The 20,648-nt window shown below is 61.2% G+C and overlaps 1 protein-coding gene across 3 annotated transcripts; it reads right to left on the reverse strand.

Annotated features, from left to right (window-relative positions):
- Positions 1-1,641: 1,641 nt before the first annotated feature.
- Positions 1,642-19,455, reverse strand: EPS8L2 (EPS8 signaling adaptor L2). 3 transcript variants are annotated; one of them, XM_045770630.2, is made up of 21 exons: positions 19,293-19,455; positions 16,604-16,664; positions 16,464-16,519; positions 15,712-15,776; positions 9,145-9,306; positions 8,536-8,685; positions 8,383-8,462; positions 8,151-8,293; positions 7,991-8,061; positions 7,700-7,826; positions 7,399-7,487; positions 7,183-7,257; positions 6,823-6,971; positions 6,519-6,651; positions 6,271-6,389; positions 4,677-4,782; positions 3,827-3,940; positions 3,539-3,611; positions 3,208-3,388; positions 2,758-2,890; positions 1,642-2,621 (listed from the first exon to the last, which is right to left on the reverse strand). In XM_045770630.2, the coding sequence occupies exons 2-21, from the start codon at positions 16,645-16,647 to the stop codon at positions 2,538-2,540; spliced, it is 2,154 nt and encodes a 717-aa protein (XP_045626586.1). In that variant the 5' UTR covers positions 16,648-16,664; positions 19,293-19,455; the 3' UTR covers positions 1,642-2,537. The 3 variants fall into 3 exon arrangements, with proteins under 3 accessions (XP_045626586.1, XP_045626585.1, XP_045626587.1); XM_045770629.2 differs by having other exon boundaries at positions 16,604-16,722; XM_045770631.2 differs by lacking the exons at positions 16,604-16,664; positions 19,293-19,455 and having other exon boundaries at positions 15,712-15,771.
- Between the last annotated feature and the right edge of the window lie 1,193 nt (positions 19,456-20,648).

Here is a 20,648-nt window from a genome sequence, read left to right on the forward strand (position 1 = left end):
AGGCCCAGCAGACAGATGGGGCCACAGCATCTTGGAACCAGCACCTTCTGGATAATAGGAGCTGGCCTACGGCTGCCGGGGGCTGGGGAACCAGGGGCCTGGGGAACCAGGGAGCTGGGGGCCTGGGGTCTTGGAGCTCGGTCCTCTTCAAGCTGTCCAGGGAGCACAGAGGGGACAGAGGGGGACAGAGCAGATAGTGGCCTGTGGATGGGATGCAGGAGGGGAGGGAGAGATAGGCAAGGAAACAGCTGTAGGTTCTGGGGCCCCCAAGGGATAAGTGATCCAGCCAGAAGGTAGGGTCCCCAAAGCCCAGCCAGCACCACGACCCTGGTGAAGGCAGAGCTCTGCTGGGTGGGGTCGGGACTGGGAGCAGTCCCTCTGAGCTCCCGTTCTAGTGTGGGCACCAGTGGGCCAGCAGAGGGCCCCTTCAGAGCAAGTGGAGCTGGGGGTGCCCATCCCTGCTCTAAAAGAGGGGTTCAGCCAAATAGGGCTGGTGGGGGGGGGTCCAGTTAGGGGCCCATCCCTCCTGGTGGTTCTGAACGAGGAGATTGGCAGGTTTCTGGAGGGACAGCCACACCCCATCCCTCCCCTTTTCCTTTTGGGTTCTATTTTCCTGTCTGCGGGGTCCTGCCTGGGTCTTCTGGCCTGGGGCTTGGGGAGGACCTTCCTCTCCTGGGGATAGGAGGCCGTCGTGGTCAAGGCCCAGAGGTGGCCTAGCTCCCCCTGACTGGGTCCTGGTGGACAGCTCCCCCAGCTGAGAGTTAGGGCTTCTGAGGCCTGGGGGTTGGGGCTGTGGCAGACCAGCTGACAGCCCTCTGCATTCCCCAACCCCACAAGGCACAACCCCTGCATTGAGTTCCCTGCAGCTGCTTCTGCCCACCACACAGAGACCCCAGGAATGAGCCCTCCAAACACCCTCACCCAGGGTTGGTCCACCAGCGGCTCTGGGGAAACGCAGATCAAGATGACCCCACCTGGCCAGGTACTAGGGTGCCCCTGGCCTGCACACACCGGAGCACGCAGAGCCACCAGCAGAGGGAGCCAGAGGCCTCCTCTAAGGCTGGGGCGTGGGTGCGCTCAGGTAGGCACTGGCCCCAAGGTCAAGTGTCCTCAAGGTGCAGGGTACAACCCACTGTGTGCTCAGGGGCCCCCCCACTCCTGCACTGACACCTCATAGCTGACCACCAGCCTGCGCCCGTGTCTGTCAGCGCCCTTCTCCAGGGCACCTCCCTCAGTGTCGGGCTAAGCTTTGGCCTTGCCCCTCAGACTCACGCCCCTCCCTGGCCCGCCCTGAGGTCCTGCAGACTTGGCTCACCGGCCCTCCCACCCATCTTGGGTTACAGTCTTTGGGCCTTCTGGACATCTGCCCTAGGAGAGCCATGGCACGCAGAGTGGTCAGGGCCCCCCTCAGCTCCTCACCTTCCAGGAATATCCTCTGGCCCACTCGGATACACATGGAGGCGAGGGGCTCTGGGTATCCCCACCGGAGTCAGGGGTACGTGCCTTACTTGGAATGTCCACGGCCTGGCCTGGCCATGGCCTGGCCTCTGCCCAGTGGTTCTTACAAAGGGTGCAATCATAGGTGGGCTCCAGGCCCTCAGTGACCCCATCCCCATTTCCAGGAGACTGACATGTGGCTGCTAGGATACTTAATTGGTTTAATGACATGGCTTTTGAACCTCGGCCACCTCTCATCTCTGGGTGTAACCTGCAGAGTTCAGTGCTCCAAGACTCACCCACCACCCACACAGTGCACAGGGCAAGCCTGGCCTTAGACCTGGTTGGAGGAAGTTCCTTTCTGGAGCTCTGCCTTGGGCGTGTGTATAGGGGGGTGGTGTCTAAGGTCATACTTGAATGAGTATATGTCCAGTCCAAGGGTGGAGAAAGTATAGCATGCACCCCCACCCAGGGGAGCCTGAAGCCCCCCGAGGCCACCCTTGAGGAGCAGTGCACTGGGGGGCCCTATGGGCGATATCTGGGGTAAGGCCCAGCTCAGAGCCCAGGGTGGCTGAGGTCGGCTGCCCTTCTGGCCCATAACCCACCCAGAGGTATGGAGGTGCGGGTGCGTGGAGAAGTAGCAGGTGTGAGGTTTGGGGCCTGGGTCACAAGTGCCAGGAGGAACCCCCATGTGGATGGGAGGCCCAAGGATAAGTCCCCGCCCACCTCCTGAGGGGTCTGTGGCCTCAGGGAGAGGTGTCATGACAGCCAGGAAGGGGGCTGGGCGGGGCTGGAAAAGCCACGGCTCTGGCTTCAGCGGCAGGTGCTTGAGGGGCTGGCATCTCCGGGGGGCTAGTTTGGCGGAGGTGGGCCTTGGGGCAGGCAGATGCGTGTGGGCTGAGGCCTCGCTGAGCCTGAGGACAGGCCACGTGCCATGAGGCAGGTGAGCTGCTCCCAGCCAGCACCACCCACAACCCGTGTCCATGGTCCAAAATATACACACATACAAAAATAATACTCCATGCACTGGGGGTGGGCCCCTCCGCAGGTGCGCCTCCGTCTCCCCCCGCCGCAGATGTGCTGGGCCGTTCCGGCCAGGTCTAGCTGTCGTCCTCCACCCTCCTCTGGGTCTTGGAATGAAACTTGCTTATGAGCTCCTCCAGCTCCGACCCACCTTGCTGCTTCTAGGGAGGGGATGGGACAGCCTCAGCTCGGGGGCCCACAGGCCAGGGTCCCGAGGCCTCCCCCTTTCCAGGCAATCCAGGAGCCCTGAGGGAGAGGAGGCGGGGAGGTGCAGGAGGGTGGCACGGGCCGGCTCACCTCCAGGACCGCCTTCTGCACGGTGAGCTGGCTGTACACGCGGATACCTTCCTCTCCGCACACTTTCTTCAGCTCATCCTTGTTGAGCGAGAAGAGCTGGGGCCCCGTCAGAATGCCCAGGTTCTCCACGATCCTGGGGGCGGGGCGGGGGGGGCGGGCGTGAGAGCGGGGCGCCCGCCCGCAGCCCCGCCCCCGCACCGCACCCCCGCGCAGCCCCGCCCCCGTCCCGCGCAGCCCCGCCCCCGCACCGCAGTGCCGCACGGCCCCGCCCCCGCTCCCGTCCCGCGCAGCCCCGCCCGCGCCCGCAGCCCCGCCCCCGCACCGCCCAGCCTCTCCCTGTCCCTCACCGCCCGCAGCCCCGCCCCCGCCCCGCGCAGCCCCCGCCCCCGACCCGCAGCCCCGCCCCCGACCCGCAGCCCCGCCCCCGACCCGCCCAGCGCGCACACCCACCGGGCGCTGAAGGCCTTGGCCTCCAGCCAGGCGCGGACCTCTTCCGGGCCCGACTCGTAGGTGAGCGGCAGGCCCACCGGCTGGCTGCGCTCCACGCGGAAGTGCCGCTGCGGCTGCGCCTTGATGTGGCTGATCTTCCTGATGAGCTCGTCGTTGACCTCGTCCATGTGGTGGATCAGCTCTGCGGGCGGTGCCCTGCACTCAGGCCCGCCGCCAGCGCACCTGGCCCCCCACCCCCGCTCGGGGACCCTCCGCCCACTGCCTCCCCCAGGGAGCTCAGGGCCCCGTCCCCGCATCGATCTGGTGGCCCTCATCGCGGAGCGCCTCTCACCGTCTTTGTTCCCCGCGAAGCTTGGGGGCAGCTTGTGGGTGGGGCTGGCAGGACCCCAATATTTCAGACTGGCCTGCAGGGTTGGGAGCAAGAGACGAAGGGGTGCGGGCGCCATCAGCTTCCTCTCCTCATCCCTCCCCGCAGGGTTGTAGTCAGGAGAAGGTGAGGCATCCCTGCTCGCCCCGGCCTCCCCGGGCCCGACCCGAGGCCCCACCCCCGCCCGGCCGGGCTGCACCCGCCCCTCCCCCTCTGTAGGGGGACAGCAGCGCCCTCGCTCGTCCCACTCACCTGCTCCTGGGGTGCATCCTCCAGCCGAGTCTCGTCCAGGATGTTGCAGGGCACGTAGCCCGCCTGGCCGCTGCGGTTACGAACCTTCCACCACTGGTGGCCATCCTCCAGCACCTGCAGGGACCCACCCCCACCATCACCCCCCACTCACAGGACTCCACCCTACTCAGGTCACCAGCGCAGGGTGTGAGAGCCCCTCTTTACCCGCGGGCCAGAGTGCTGGGCGTTTCCTATGAAGCCCCACCTCCCCCCAATCCTGTAGGGAAGTCACAAGTCCCCCTAGGAGCCCCTGCCCTGCCCAGCCTTCCATCCCACCCGTAGACGCTGCCGTCTCTCCCTCATCTCCCCCTACCCCGCTTCAGCAGCATCCCCAGCGAGGGTGCCTCTAGCCTTTGCATGGAGTTCACCCTCCCCCCAGCCTGCTCCACTTCCCGTCCCCCAGTGGGTGGCCTGGATCAGGACCGATACCAAACAGACTGCCTTTCAAGGGGCGCCAGGGGTGGCTGTGAGTGATGAGCCCTGGCCAGGAGCTGGAGGATCCCCCACTTGGCACAGAGAAGGCCCGTGCTTCAGGGCGAGCCCAGCTTAGCCCAGCACAGGGGCCCCTGAGCCCCCTCTGAGATTTCAAAGACAGGGAGGTCCCTCAACCAAGCTGTGCTGGGGGTGGGGGAGGGGCAGGCTGTGGACCCAGACTGGAGCCCAGGGGTAGGGGTCCTGGGGAGAGGGATTGGACAGGCGTGCTGTGTGCCAGCATCGGGCAGCCTGGCTCCTGCCTGCCGTGGTCACCGCCTGCCCTGCCTCTCCTGGGCAGCCCCCTCCAGCCCAGGCCCCCACCCCCACCCCCGCTCACCTCCAGGACCTCATCCTTGAGCACCGACAGCTCGTTGGCGTTGCGGGCTGTGAAGTCATAGAGGATCCTGACGTACTTGGTCATGGCTGGCCCAGGTTCGTAGCCCCTGCGTGGAACAGGAGGGCTGAGGCCCAGGGCTGGGCTGGGGTCTCCTCCAGGGCCTGGGGCTAGGCTGGGGAAACAGCTTCGTGCCGCCTCCTGTTCAGCTCTCTGAGGTCACAGCAGAGAGAGGCTGAGCCTCGTCAGCCGGGAATGGAAACTGTGACAGCCCCAGAGCGTCTGGGGCCCCTGCACAGAGGTGGGGGCCGCACGGGGGCGGGGGACGAGGGGCCTGTGGGCATGGCAAGGCCGCCTGAGCCTAGGCCATCTCAGGGGGTGCATGCCCGGCCCCCCAGAGCCAGACATGTACCCAAGAAATGACAGGGTCACCGCCATCCCTGGAAGCAGCTGACCACCGAGGGAGGGCTGGCTGTTTCCAGAGCCACAGCCCTGCGCACAAGCACCCACGGCGGAGGACTGCCCATGGGCCGCAGGCGCATGGCGTGGGTGTCCTGGCCTCAGCACAGAGCAGGCCTGTGGCTGCCACCCAGGCTGGGCTGTCCCCTCCTGGCCAGTCTGGCCCCTGATCATCAGGGCAGCTCCCTCACACAGCTGCAGGCCTGGGGACACCATACAGGTGAAGGGGCTGAGGCTGAGGTGGTTCTGGAGCCTGGACTGGCCAGGATGACTGGCCAGGGGCTGAAGTCAGAGGATGAAAATATTTCTTCAAGTATGGCCCTAGGCCAGGAGCCATGGGCATCAGGCTGGCCGTCGGGGGCGGGGGTGTAGTGAGAGAGGCACACTTAGATTTCAGCCCCCTCCCCTGCTGAAACTGAGTCTTGGGATCTGTCAGGGTAACAAGCTTCCCAGACAGATCCTGGGCCAGGAGTGGGAACAGAAAGGAGGAAGGAGGGGAGGAAGGATGGGGAGTCCCCCAAGTCCTGGGTCTGTGGAAGTATGTATGTAGGGGTGGGGAGAATGGCTGTCCTTAGCCCAGACCTTCAGTCTCTTTCTCTGGCTCTGAGGTTGGGCCTAAATCAGCCGCAACGGGGTGGCAAGGATTGGTGAACCCACTTAAGTTCAGTGATTTAGTAAACTTCTAATCATGATTCTAAAACATACGTGAGAAGACACAGAGATAATGTATTAGGGTGATGAATTTATTCATGGCTTTTGACATTTTTCTCCTCAATTTTATAAAGTTAGAATAAAAACCTGGTTCTAGTTTGGAAAAATGTTTTTTTGAAAGCCATGAACAAGGCATTTGCCGCCACCTGGTGGCAGCACGCTCATATCAGAGCCTCCTTGTTTCTAGGGGTGAGCATCACACTCCCTCATTTTATTTTTATTTTTATTTTATTTTTAAAGATTTTATTTATTTATTTGACAGAGAGAGAGACAGCCAGCAAGAGAGGGAACACAAGCAGGGGGAGTGGGAGAGGGAGAAGCAGGCTCCCAGTGGAGGACCCTGGGATCAGGCCCTGAGTCAAAGGCAGACGCTTAATGACTGAGCCACCCAGGCGCCCCACACTCCCTCATTTTAAGAGGAACTTACCTGTGAGCATGCGAGGAGCTGACTGGGGGGAGAGGGTCTCCCGGTGGTGGAGCTGTGGGCTCAGATACAAGGCTGTGTTTGGGGGAGTTTCGAAAGGATGGTCGGTTCACCAGAGTCGGCTGTGGGGAAAAGGAGCACCTGGGCTTGGTGTGGGGTGAGGGCAGTGGACAGAGGTGGGCTGAGGAAGTGAGCAGTGGTGGAGAAGGCAGATGGCCAGCAGTCTGGGGTGGGGCCAGGGGTGCTCTGACCTCATCGTCAGGGGCAGACGCCAGCCCTTCCACTTCCCAGGGAGCCTCCTGCAGCACGTCCAGGGGTGGCTCCCAGCCGCTGTGGAAGTTGGGCACGTAGAGGGGCACCTGCGGCTCCCGTGGCCACTCCGAGCTGGAGGTGGGAGGTCCGGGGGTGAGCCACGCCCTCCCATGGGAACTGGCCCCACCAGAGACCACCCATTGGCCTGCCAGGGGAACCCCACCCTGGTTCGCACCCCATGCCCTGCATCACCCCGCCCAGGGCCCCTTCCCACGCGCTCCGGCCCGCTGCCTGCTGCCATACCGGGGGCGTGTCCACATCTCCCCCAGTGACTCCCACAGCGTCATCTCCTTGGGGACTAGGTGGCCTCGCAGGAAGCCCACGGCCTCGCGGGAAAGCAGGGGGCTGGAGACGGAGCGTGCGATGTCTGGGCCCCCACAGGTGCTGACGATCTGGGGCACAGCGGGGTTCAGAGGAGGCCCTGCCCACCAGACCCCAGTCCCAGCTGGCTCGCCGGCAGCACCACAGGCCAGCCACACTCGGAGCCTGGACACGTGGCCCCAGCTGTCTGCCCAAGGTAGGCATTTGCTTCCCCCCACCTTCAGCCGGGGGCAAACCACCCCGGGGCCCCGCTCCCCCAGCCCCAGCCCCTGCCCCAGGCACCAGTTCCAGAGGTCCAAAGAGGAAGTGCACGAGTTCTGCAGCGCTGGGGTTCTGAATGTGCTTCTGTAGCTTGGCCTGGGGGGGGGGGGCAGACGGGGTGGGGGGATGGCGCTGGGAACAAGGGGGGCAAAGATTCCCTGACTTCCCCCGAGTGTCAGCACAGAGGGATGGGGGGAGGACAGGGGAGGATGGGGGGAGGCGGCCCCCTGCACTCACCAGCAGGTTGACAGCCAGCTTGATTTTCTGAAAACAGTCGATGAACTGGGCCTCAGAGGGGGGCCGTGCACGTAGCGTAAGGACACCCTCTGGAATGGGGAGTAGGGGGGCAGTGGCTATGAGCCTGGCTGGCCGTCTCTGTGCCTGGGGCCTTGCCTTCAGCAGCCCACCTGCTCAGATGGGGCCTCCGGCAGCTCAGTGGCCACGCGCCTCTTCTGCACCTTGTTCTCTGCATCCTCTCCGGTCCCCCTACCGCCTCCCTGCTGTCCCTCCTGCCGCGTGGACCACGCCCCCTCCGTACCTGCGGGCCCCTTCTTCCCCTTCTTCTTCCACTTCTTGCGCTGGTTCAGCTGTTTGAAAGCCTCTGCCGCCTTCTGCAGCCGAGCCACGAACCACTCAATGTCGTCCAGGGCACAGTTGAGGATTTGCTGGGGTCAGAGCGGACGCAGGGGTCAGTCTCAGGCGCCCCACCCGCTGCAGGGACAGCCCCACACACTGTCTCTTGGTCCCCGGCCTGGGGGAGGAGGTGGTTGCTGGCTGGGGGCTGACTGGAGGGGCGCACACCCGATGGGGACACTGTCCCAAGACGCACCGTTTCCTTCTCAATCTTCTCAGCCAGCACTGCGCGAGGCTCCTCGTCCAGCGACTCCCGACGGCGGAAGCCTGGGTGGGGGAGGCAAGATCAGGTGTTACTGACGGAGGCCACCCCCACCGACCTCGAATGCAGCCCCAGCCCGGCTCGCTCAGCGTACTTGGCTCAGGGAGTGGCATCGGCGGCCCCACACGGTTCTTGGTGGACGGGGCGTCACTGCCGTAGCGCTGGAAGGGAATGGGGGCTGGGCCCTTGGGGGCGGGCAGGACGGACTGCCGCTGCCGGATCTTCTCCTGGTGGCCCCTGCAATGGGGGCGAAGGCCCGCTCAGCCTGGCTCCCAGCCCCACTCCCGCTCTCCCGCGCCCCCCGCACCCCCCGCGCCGCAGCCTACTTCAGGGTCTGTGGCCGCATCTTCTTCCCTAGACGGCAGTCGGCCAGCGCGCTCTCGATGTCCTCGTGCACCAGCTCCGCCTGCGGGCACTCGGGTCAGGCAGGCGCCGGCGCAGGCGCACTGGGGCCCTCCCGGCCGCCGCCCCCTCCTCACCTCCACCTCGTCGCAGTGGAAGAAGTGGATGTCGGGTTTGCTCTGCTCCGAGTCCTGGCACACGAGCAGCAGCACGGAGGGGTACCGCAGCTGGTTCAGCACCGTCTGGCTGTGCCGCACGGTGGGCAGCGGGAAGTTCTCCAGCTCCTCCTGGGGGGCAGGGGGCTGGGATGCGGCTTGGCCGTGTCACCCGGCCCGACACAGACATGGGCTCACAGCCACGGGTGCGGGTTGGACTTGAGCAACGGACAGTGCCGTGGGCGTGACTCGCGAGCCCGGCCTGTGGGCTGTGTGCCGTGGACACAGCCATAACTGGTAGGCACGGCAAGGGCGCGGCGCGGACGCAGACCTGGACTCTGCCAGGCAGTCGCCGCGGCTGGGGCAGAGCCGGGCCCTGCCTCGGGACAGCGGGTAGACAGGCCGGAGCCAGAGGTGGGCGAGGTGCTGTGTGTGACCAGGTTCCCTGGATTGTCAGCGGCGCAGTCCTCCCTGCCCCGCCTGCCCTTTGCCCTCCTCATCCTGTCCCGCCCCCGCAGAGAGGCCCAGCTGCGTGTCTGGGTCACGGTTTGGGCTGCCCTCCCTGCCCCTGCTGCCCTGTCGCTGCCACACCTGCGACTCCACGTCCAGCAGCCGCAGAGACTGGTCGTTGACCTGCAGCAGCATCTCCTGGGCCCAGACCTTCTCCTTGGAGCTCAGCTGCACCAGTTTCCGGATGGCGTCATCCACCGTCGCGATGGCCTCACTCTTGTCCATGATGAACGTGGCCAGGTGCTGGGGGCGGGCAGGTGATCACTCCGCGGACAGCCCTCCTTGTGCCCAGAGCGAGGCTCAAGGGGCTGCACCCCAGGGACCTGAGGGGCCAGGGCCAACCTTGGGAGCTTGGGGGAGAGGGACATCCCCTACCCTGGGGGTATGAAGAGACACGGCCCTGCCCTCGGGGAAGGTCTCTGCTCTGCCTTGATGGATGTCTGTGGGGGCCGTGGACATGCCCTGATAAAACCTTTGGCAGCCCTACACACACAGTCCCTCACCCCACCTCATCTCCTGTGGCTGGACTCCAGGAATACCAGCCTCCTTGTTCCTCCCAGCAGAACTGGCACAGGCTCACCACAGGGCCTTTGCATGGTCTGTCCCCAGTTTACCTCCCCTACTCTTCTGCAGCTCTCTCTTCCTTCAGGGCTCCGCTCAGACAGACCTGCTCCCCCTGCCTGGCTACAGCGTCACTCTCAACCCCCTCATCTGCCTTGTTTTTATTTATCATAATCTGACATTATGCTTCTTTGTTTATTTTCTAGCTGCTGGTTTCAGTGTTATCTCCCTAGTGCCTGGGACAGTGCCTGGCACACAGCAGCCAGGCCCTCTGGGAATGTGCTGGGATGAGTGAGCATCTGGAGTGGCCATGTGGGGTGCTTTGTGGGGTGGCCATTGGGGACCCTTGGCCAGCCCAGCCCTCCCCTTCCGAGAACCCTCCTTCCTCTGTCTCCAGGCCTGGCTCAGGCTCCCCCATGTGTCCTATTGCCCTTCACTGAAGTCAGTCAGCAACGCTGAGACAACTGGATAAACTCTCTCTTAAACTCGAGGCAGTCAAGACCCAGCTGCAAAAGTGCTAGGAGAAAATGCTGGACGATTTCTGATGACCTCGGGATGCCCTTCCTCACAGGGTCACCTTCCTAAGCAAGGAAGAAAGTCCAGGTGCTCAGAAGAAAAGACCAAAAACTCTCACCTAATGAAAAAGTAAACATTTCTGCCTGGGGAAAAAAATACCGTATATGAAGTAAATAGAGAGAAAAAAAAAGTGAGACAGATGTAATAGATGTGGAGAAGGCTGATTTTCTTAATATATAAAAAGACCAGTATGCATTGCACTGACAGCTCTTACTTTGTTAAAAGCTCTATTTTGTTAAGTATAATTATTAAGAATACCAATGACAAATGAATAAAAAAAATCTGTGAATAAGTAAAAGATTAACACTTCAATAGAAAAATCGGCAAAAGAGCTGAATGGAGAGTCTCCAGGAAAATAAATATAACTCACTTTTTAATTTAGAAAATTATATGTAGTCTCATTCAACAACTGCAAAGTGAAACTAGGACATCCCTACTCCTGAAATGAGTCAACTGCTGGCTCTTTTACCTGTTTTACTGACCAGTCTAACACGTCCTTGTGGGTCACACTCGCAGGTTAGCTGTGGAGAAGCGGGAGCCCCCACTCTGCACACCCCAGGGGCTCTGGGGAGGGGTGCGCTCTCTCCTCACATGCGAGACTGAGTGTGGTCGTGAGGGGTGGTCCCAGCCTACGTGTGTGCGTCCACAGGTCAGAGAGAGAAGGGGGCAGAAACCCGCAGGGGACATAAGGCAGCCGACCCATCTGTGCGAGGCGGGGTGAGCCCCAAAGCACACAGTGTTAGCAAAACCCACCAGCACCAAGCCAAGCACAACCCTGTGCCTGGCCCTGAAACAAGCCTCCGAGTATTTCAGGTGACTCAAACCCTGCCAAGTGTGTTCTCTGACCATGATGGGATTAAATTAGAAACCAGGAACAGAGAAGATAACTAGAAAACCCTCAAATAACTGGAAACTGAGCAACACACGTCTGCATCAACGACCAACAGCCAAAGACATCAGGAGGGAAATAAGGAAAGACTTAGAGACAAATGAAAACAAAACCACAGCACGGCAGGGCTTCGGGACGCCAGAGCCTTTGTAGCGGAGTGCTCCAGGGAAGAACGGGGCACGGAGGAAGTCATGGGGAGTCAGAGAATGTTCTGACCCAGATGACAACAAAGGTGTGTGCGTGGGGCGCCTGGGGGGCTCCGTCGGTTGAGCATCTGCCTTCGGATCAGGTCATGATGGCGGGGTCCTGGGATCGAGTCCCACAGGGAGCCTGCTTCTCCCTCTCTCTCTGCCTTTCCCCCTGTTCGCGCGCACGCTCTCTCTCTCAAATAAGGAAATAAAATCTTAAAAAAAATAAAAATAAAAAGTAAAGGTGTGCACATCAAAGTTGCAGGACTGGAGAAACGAGTGTGTGCGTGCGTGCGTGTGTGTGGGGGGGAAGTACAGGTGAAAATGGGCGAGTCAGAAAAGAAGGAATACTTCATGTCAGTGATCACCATGTCTCCCATAAGAAACCAGAAAAAGACAATCAAATAAAACCCAAAGTAAGTGGAAAGAAGGACGTTAAGAGCAGAAACCAGCAAAGTAATAACCAGACAAACAATAGAGAAAAATCAACTAAGCCCAAAGTTGGTTCTGAAGAGATTAATTAAATTGATCAACTGCAGCAAGATTGATCAAAAAAAAAAAAGAGAGAGAGAGAGAGAGAGAACACAAATGATCAGTAACTACAAAAAAAGAAGGACCATCACTGTAGATCTTACATGCGTAAGAGTGAATTCATAGTCAAAAATCTCCCACAAATAAAATCCTACATTCAGAGGGCTTCCCAGGTGAATCCTAGCAAATACTTAAGGAAGAAATAAAAACGATCTTTCACAAGTTCTTTCTGAATACCCAGGACTAAGGAATACTTTTCCTACTCATTTAATACGGCCGCCACAATTTTGACACCAAAATCGGTCAAGGCTTTACGGGAAAAGAAAATTATAGACCAATATCTCTAATGAACATTAATGCAAAAATGTGTGACAAAATATTAGCAAATTAGTCCATCACATAAAATTAGTCCAAACACATAAAAAAAATAATACACGTGAATGAGTGAGGTTTATCCCAGAAACGCAAGGGCGGTTCAACACTCAGAAAAATCAGCGTGACGGACTTACATCAACAGTCGTAAACACATCTGTGTAGATTCAGAGAAAGCATTTGACAAAATGTAACACCTTTCGTGATAAAAACTCTCAGCAAACAATGGAAAGGAGCTTCCTCACTAATCGGCTGTACCTACAAAAAATACAGCCTGTGCGATGGGAAAATACTGGATATCTCTCCCTAAAATCGGACACAGGCGAGGGTGTGCACTCTGTGTTGCTTCACTTCAGCACCGTGCCGGTGGTCCTAACCAGGGCTCTGACGTTCTAAAAACGAGATACCAAGTTCCGTATTGCAGACAGCCTGGCTGTATGGGAGTAAACACAGTGGGTTTAGAAGCAAATCACTAACGGCACAAATAAGTGAGTTCAGCAGGGTCTCAGGACACCGAGCCACTGCACAGAAATCCAGCTGTTCCTCCATATGCTAGCGGCAATTCGAAAATGGCTTTTCAAAAAACAGTACCATTTACACAGCGTCTACAAGTCAGATGCCTAAGGAATGTTTAGAGAAATGGTACTCAAGACCCCCACGGTGGAGTCGACAAACGTTCTGAGAGAAGTCAGAGTTGCCCTGATCCGTGGAGGGATAGCCTGTCCCCGGGCGGGAAGGCCTCAGGACCATCAGGACGTCAGTTTGACTCAATGCAATCAAAGTCCTGGCAGGCTGTTCTGGGGGTGGAAATGTACACGCAAGTCCAAAGAGCTTGGAACAGTCAAGAAAATCTTGAGGGAAAAGAATATAAAGTTGCAGGACTCACACTGGCTCGTTTCAAGTCCGACAATAAAGCTACAGTGAGGGAAAGATCGCAAAACGAAGCACGGACAGACCCATCCACATTCAATCCCCCTCACTTTTTGACAAAGGCACCAAAGCAATTTGATGGGAGAAGGAACATCTTCTTAACACAACTGCACATTGCTATGGGGAAAAATTAGCCTCGAGTCTCATACACAAAAATTAATGTCAAATGGATCATAGACTTAAGTGTAAAAGCCTCAACTGTGAAGCTTCTAGAAGAAGACACAGGAAGGAATCTTCAGAGCCTCGGGTCAGGCAATGACCACTCCCTACCCGCCCACACACAAAGGAAAAAACCAACAAAGCAACCCTAACCTTAGGGGGAAAGTGGATATGGCCGGACAGCATCAAAATTAACAACTTCTGCTCATGGAAAGACACTTACGCATATAAACCGGCGAACCAGACGGAGAAGATATCTCTAACCCACACACCTGACAACGTGTGCAAAGGACTCCCACCCAACAATCAGGTGCGGTTGGACACACACGAGTGTACGGAAGCAGGGCCACACGCAGGGTCCCCAGGGGCTGGCATGGCTGCTGGAGACGGAGAGGTCTTGTCCTAGACATGCCTTGTCTTGAAATCAGTTTACCACGCAGAACAAAGGTGTCATAAACTATATGAATTCAATTATGGGGGGGGGTTCTCCAAAAAGTAAAACTTGAGAGCTGTGGGGCAGAGTAGTGCTGCCAAACGGTGCGTGGAAGACCATGACCACTAGGGTCGGCAGGAGTGAGTTTTGGGGTAAAGGAGCTGTTGTTTCCTGACCGTGCTGACCACACCAGCCCGAAACACAGCTGCACGCCCTCTGCCTTACGGCACACTGATTTAGAAAACAGTAAAACGAACAAACCCACACGTCTTAGCAGCCCCCCATGCCAGGGGTAGGTCTGATCTTGCCCCCACCTCTTACCCTCTCTCTGTGCCTTAGTTTCCTCGCCTGGGAGGGGCAGGCCAAGCCCATCCACTCCCCCAGCCCTGCCAGCTGCCGGGCAAGCAGGAGAGATGCTCCTGGGCTGGGGTCTTTCCGCAGGCTAGCTTGGACCAAAGCCCAGAAGGACAATGTTGCCCCAACCCCAAGAGCTGCCTGGGAAGGAAGGGGACGAAGCTGACCTGTCCCCACCCTGTGCCCTGCCCTCGGACCCTTAGCCAGCAGCCCGCCAGGGAGGGCTGCTCACTCCACACAGCCCAGCTCAAGAGCCTGGGGGCTCCCCACGTCTCTGTGGACCCATCATATAGACCAGGACCCTGAGGGTCAGAAAGCAGGGACTTGCCTGGCCTCTTGGGCTTGGGGGGTTCTGTGGGGAGGGAGGGAGTCTTCATCTTCCTGGTCCAGGGCCCCCTCTTCCTCATTCAGTGTCCCCCCACTGCCTGGTCCAGACCCCTCCTTCCTGATCCAGGCCCCTCTTCCTGATCCAGGGACCCCTTTCTGGTCCAGGGACCCCCTTTCTGATCCAGGGCCCCCCTTCCTGATCCAGGGACCCCTTCCTGATCCAGGGCCCCCCTTTCTGGTCCAGGGCCCCCCTTTCTGGTCCAGGGACCCCCCTTCCTGACCCAGGGACTCCCTTCCTGGTCCAGTTCCCCCTTCCTGATCCAGGGACCCCCTTCCTGATCCAGGGACCCCCCTTCCTGACCCAGGGACCCCCTTCCTGGTCCAGTTCCCCCTTCCTGGTCCAGTTCCCCCTTCCTGATCCAGGGACCCCCTTTCTGGTCCAGGGCTCCCCTTTCTGATCCAGGGCCCCCCTTCCTGATCCAGGGCCCCCCTTCCTGATCCAGGGACCCCCCTTCCTGATCCAGGGACTCCCTTCCTGATCCAGGGCCCCCCTTCCTGATCCAGGGCCCCCCTTCCTGATCCAGGGACTCCCTTCCTGGTCCAGGGCCCTCCCTTCCTGGTCCAGGGCCTCCCTTCCTGATCCAGGGCCCCCCCTTCCTGGCCCAGGGTCCCCCCTACTTCCTGGCCCAAGCCCCCCTCTTCCTGGTCCAAGGCTGCCCCTTCCTCCCTCCTCAGCCATTCTTAGCCTTGTTGTCCTGCAGGCTGGGACAGTGGCCAAGAACCAGGAAGGTCATTTAAAAAACATATTTCCTGAGTTCTAAGTGTGAATCAAAGCTAACCCAGGGTGAAAAGCCTCCTGAGTGGCCACTGGTCTGGAGTGCAGCTAACCAGTCTGGACTCTCCCGGAGTCCATCTGAATTGGCCATCTGAGGCTCCCCCTGCAGGAGCTCAATGAGTGTGTTTGTGTTCTATCTTCTCCCTCTTAATCCAGTTCCTTGTTTGGGGGCCAGGATGACAGTTTCCTTCCCACAGGGATTTCCCACCCGAGAACTGCCAGACAGCACCCAGGCCTTGTCTTTGCCTGGCCTGCACTGGCCATTAGTACCCTCGTGCCCCTTACGTAGCTCCAGGGCTCCTATGCCACCCAGACTGTGAGCTACCCAGGATTGGAGGGGGCTCCCCCAACATGGGTGAGCCCAGGACAGGTGTGGGGCAGTCCCTGGCTCTAGCTGCCTGCTATGGGTGTCAGAAGCTGGGCTGTCTCCCTGTGCCTCAGTTTCCCCATCTGCCCGGGAACTCTGGGGGTGCTCCTTGGGGGCTGGCCTCACCTGGACGTGGTACTGGGAGGTCTCATGCATGATGATGTTGGAGTTGGAGTACTTCTTCCTCTGTTCTGAGCAGGGAGTCACCAGTCACTCACCGCAGAGGGCAGGACCCACAGCCCCTGGTACAGGTGGGACTGGACTCCCAGGTTGGGCCACAGGGAGGGCCGAGTGGAGGCGAGGGATGCTGCCACCAGAAAGGACTCGAGGGTGTGAAATGTGAGAGAAAAGCCCCCTCTGCCCCCAGATGCTAGGGGTCTGTCCTAGAGGGGGCAGGGGGCCCCACCGTGCTAGGAAGGGGTCCAGTCCCGGGCTTCCCCCAACTCCAAGAGCTGCCAGCTAACATCTCTCAGTCCCTCCCTGGGCTCCTAGCTTTCCAGACAGGGCACTGAGCCCAAAGGCAGGAAAGTGTGTGGGGTGAGGGCAGAGCTGGGCGAGGTGGGGGCTGGCCAGGCCCCGCCCCCCCCGGAGCAGATACCTGGCGCTCTGTCCAGCCTGAGCCCCGCCCCTTGGGCTATCTGGTTGCAGTGCGGAGCACTGCCGAATCAATATTGATGGTCCCTGAATTATTAGTAAAGGCCTCTCTTCTTACGGTGACGGTGACGGAGGGAGGGGCCTGAGCAGCTGTTGCTTAGTGAGGGTCCGAGGGCCTCCTTTGGGCACCGAGGGCTGACCTGCATCCCCCTGGTGGGGGCCTGGCACAGCCTGGGGGAGGGGAGTGGGAGAGACCCCACAGCCCATCCTCGAGCCTCACTCACCAAACAGGTCCTTGGCACTCATCCTGGCCACACCGTCAGACCTGCCCAGGCTGCCACTGCAGGGGAGGGGCTGGTGAGGGCGAGGCCCACACCGCACCCCTCCCTGGGGACTGCCCAGTGGGTGGGGCCTGGGGACTCACTTGGCAGCACCTGGGCCACAGCTCACGGACCCCAGCTGGCTCATGGCGTCCTCGGTGGTGGCTGGTGATGGAAGGGCAGCCTTGTGGCCTGAGTCCAGGGCCTAGTACCCAGCCCACACCTGAGTGGAGAGGGCAGCCGAGCTGACACCTCCCTGGGGCTCGTCGGTGACTTCACCGCTCCCAGGGTAGGACTTGATCTCCTCTTCCTCTCACCCCAGATCCAGAGGCTGCAGCCCTGTCCTGTCCATGTTCCCCAGGGTGCTTGGGCAGGGTGTCCTCTGAGAGCAGAGTTCTGCCTCCTGGACACAGCAGGACCTCCCAGCCCAGGTCCCAGCTGGCAGACATGTGCCTCTATCTCACCCCAGACCCTTGGTCTTCCACAGACCCCAAGACGAGCCAGTAGAGGAGTCCCACTCTCAAGGCTGTCTGGGGTGGGCCTGCAAGGACAGTTCTGGGGGCTCTGAAAGGGGACCTGGGAGAGGAACCACCTTCCAAGCAGAGGGAACACATGTTCAAAGGCCCTGAGGCAGGTGGGAGCCAAGGAAGGCAGCACAGGATGAGACTGGAGCCTGGATGGGGTCAGGGTGGTGTGGGGAGAGAGGTGTGGCCTTGGGGACCCAGAGCCCAGAACAAAGTCGAGGGAGCACACTGTCGGCGGGGGGGAGCTGAGCCTGGCCCCCCTGGGCCAGACTAACATGTCCTGTGGGGTCTGTGCTCCCTGGGGACCTCTGACAAGGCTGTCCCTCTGTATTTGGAGTCAGCCAGAGTGGGTGGTCACAGGGCAGGGGTCCTGGTATCTCGGGCCAGGGAGCATCCCAGGACTTTCTGGTGGGACCAGGTCCTACCTACAAAGAGGGTTTCCAGAAGGTGTGAGGGGCCTGGGGGCTTCAGGCCACCCCCTCCCATGTGCCACTGAGGGTCCTGGCTCTCTCAGGATGGGTGGGAGTAGGGGCTTGGTCAGATTCCTCTGACCATCTGTCCGTGGAGAATGTCCGGTATGCCCATGACCTCAGCGAGGGAGCCGAGTGTTTGCTTAATGGGATTCCTGGCGGGCTGAGCCAAGGGCACTGGGCACGTGTGTCTGGGCACACACACACCTGGGCAAAACCCAGGCCCCCGGGCACACACAGACACACGCAGGTTGTGACATGGCCCCCCCTCTGGGGTGCCTAGGCTAGGAACCCATGGCCTTCAACTCCCTGGAGCAGGTCGGGGGCCCGGTGGGGCCAGCCAGAGAGGTGAGCCCAGGTGTTGGCATCTGGGTTGGGGAGCAGCTGGGGGAGGGGCCACCACAGGCCCGCTTCAGTCAGCTGACTGGGGCAGGGGAGCTGTGTGGGCCCAAGGGATTGGGACCAGCCCAGGGCTCAGACTGCACTTTGGTTTTACTGCGGCCATTTTCCGGGTGCAAAGGGAGGGCCGAGCATGGTGCCTGGTTGGGAAGTGGTGGAGGCCCCAGCAGGGCAGGGAGGGTGGGGGGCCCAGCTCCAAGTTCAAATTCCAGCTCACAGCCAAGTGACCTTGGGGAGGAGTCGGCTTAAGGCCCAGAGGGAGCCGGGTGGAGCCCTGGAATGGGGGAACCCCTTGGGCCCTGGCTGTGCCCAGTCTGGGAGCTGCCTGCTAGGGAGGGCCCCACCTGGTTGGTAAGGAGGAATAAGCCTGGGAAGCCTGGGTGGGGAAGGGGTGGGCTCAAGGTGCACTGGGGAGGCAGGCACGGAGTGGGGGGGTCCAACAGACTGGGCGGGGTGGAATGCTGAGCCACCAAGCCCCCCCCACCCCCCCGCCCCCACCGTTCTAGGCAGGCACCAGGAGAGGCTTGGGCAGGGCTCCCCAGGGGAGGGGCTGGGGGGAGCCGTGCAGAGGTGGGGAAGGAGAGGCGCCCCCAGCTGGGCCCCGGCTCCCACTGCTGCTGCTGCTGCTGGGGCTGACTACCCCTGGAGTGGGGGCAGAGGTGGTCTGTGGTTGCACCTCAGATGCACCGCAAGCCTACCTACCGTCCTCTCTGCCACCGGGGACACCTTCATCCACGGGGGCGGCCCCAGGCCAGCCTGGCCAGGGAGGAGGAACCTGGGGGAGCCTCAGGCCCCCTGCAGCCCAGCATGCAGCCTCCTCCTCCCTGAAACTCCCACACCCCTTGACCCAGAACCTGACCCTACCCTGACGCTTCTCTGGCCCTGGATTCCCTCCTGGCTCACCCAGGAAGTGCCTCCTGAGCCAACCCACAGGGAGCCCCTGGCCACAAAGGAGGCCCCAGCCTGTCCCGTGGAAGGGGGTTTGGGGCTTCCAGGGGCAGGAAGAACTCTCCCCTTCCTACCCCCTTCGCTGGAGGAAGGGGTTCCCTCCACCGAGCCCCAGGGCTGGGAGGGGGCCGGCTGACTCAGGTGCCACTGCCTTTAAAATGTCCCTGCGCACCGGCACCGCCCCAGGACCAGGCTGGGCAGACCAGGCCACAGCGGGATCAGGCTCCTGGCCGCGGGTTCGGCGCAGCCCTATCGCACCCCGTTGCCTCCGGCGCCCGGGCTCAGCCCACGGACTCCGGCCAGAGGCCCCAGTCGCACGGCCACCTGGGGAAACTGAGGCCGAGCCAGACCGCCGTCTGACCGCGGGGATTCTGCGTCGCTCCTTGGCCAAAGCGCGGGCGGGTGCCCGGCAGGTCGGGATGGGCTAAGTGGGGACCCGTGGGGGCGCTCACCTGCTCCTCGCGGCCCCGCGCCCGCGCTGCCCGTGAGTCCCCTTGTCCGCGCGTCCGTCCGCCCGTCTGTCGGCTCCTCGCCTGGGCTCCCGGGCTCGGCAGCGGGAGGGACGCGCGGCTGGGCCGGGCCGGGGCGGGGCCGCGAGGAGGAACCTGAGCGGCAGGTTAGAGACCCGGGAGCCGGCGGGCGCGGGGGGAAGGGTGGGGGCGGGACGAGGACACCCCGCCCCTCGACTCGGCCCCGCCCCCCCGGGGCTCCCTGCGGACGGTCCCCAACGCCCGCCCCGTGGGCCCCCTGGACCCGCAGTCCCCACCCCAGAACTGGGGCCCTCGTGACGGGTAGGCGGATTGGGAGCCCTTCACCCGTAGGGATGTACCGGGCGACCAAGAAGGGCGAGGTCCTAAGATCTTCCCGAGGCAGGCTGCGCTGCACCCCAGCAGCCGGGTATCTCCCAGCCTCAGCTGCCGCAGCAGAGAGAGGGGCCTATCCTGGGCGCCAGGCCCGGGTCAGAATCCCCTCCTCTTCGGCTGGCCCCTCTGGTCTCGGGGAGTGCTACCGTCAGGCTTCAGTCCGTGAGTGGGTGTCAAAGGTATGAACCGAGAGACCAGAGACCCCGCGGTCCTGCACTCCGAGCTCCCCAGGCAGGAGAGGGCTCTCTCCTCCACAATCCAGGAGATCCCACAGTCTTTTTGTGCAGCCCCAGTCCAGCATGGGCACCCCCTGAGGGCTGGGGGTCTGATGGGTGGGTCGGGCTGCCTGTGGGCCCAGGCAGAGAACAGGTATGGGAGGGCACTGCAGACTGCAGCCCCCTCCTTAGGCCCAGGCCCCACCCTCTGCCCACAGCATGGGGCCGGTATCTTTCCTCCTGAACTGACTCCCCCTGCCTCAGCCAGCTGGATGGGGAGGAAGTAGAGAAGGGGCAGAAGGCAAGTCCAGGCAGTGGTGGGCACCCCCAGGCATGTGCAAGGACCCAAAGGCTTTGGCTATTGTTCATGGGGTGGGGTGGGGGTGGAAAAGGGTGCATCAGGAGGCAGGGTCCCAAGGGCAGTAGGCTTTTGTTTACCTGGGGCTGACACAGAGCACTTCCTGGGGAACCCCCTGGGGGAATGGAGTCCCCCGTGCCTGGGGCAGTTCTCCCCATCTGCTGTCTGAAGCATCACAGGTGAGCTCTCAGAGGTGGTGCAGGAAGTGGTTTTCCTCTCGGGCCCAGCCCTGCTCCTGCGCCCTGGTAAGCCCTGGCTTCCTGGTTCTCTCCCCTACTCTGCTGAGCACCCAGAGAAGGCACGTCGTCCTTCCTGGAGATGGAGCCTGAGCAGGCAGGAAATGGGAGGGCATGCTCCGAAGGGAACAGCTAA

Source organism: Ursus americanus, chromosome 24 (genome assembly GCF_024610735.1).
Source record: "Ursus americanus isolate L20-20 chromosome 24, mUrsAme1.1.p, whole genome shotgun sequence".
Taxonomy (NCBI): domain Eukaryota; kingdom Metazoa; phylum Chordata; class Mammalia; order Carnivora; family Ursidae; genus Ursus; species Ursus americanus.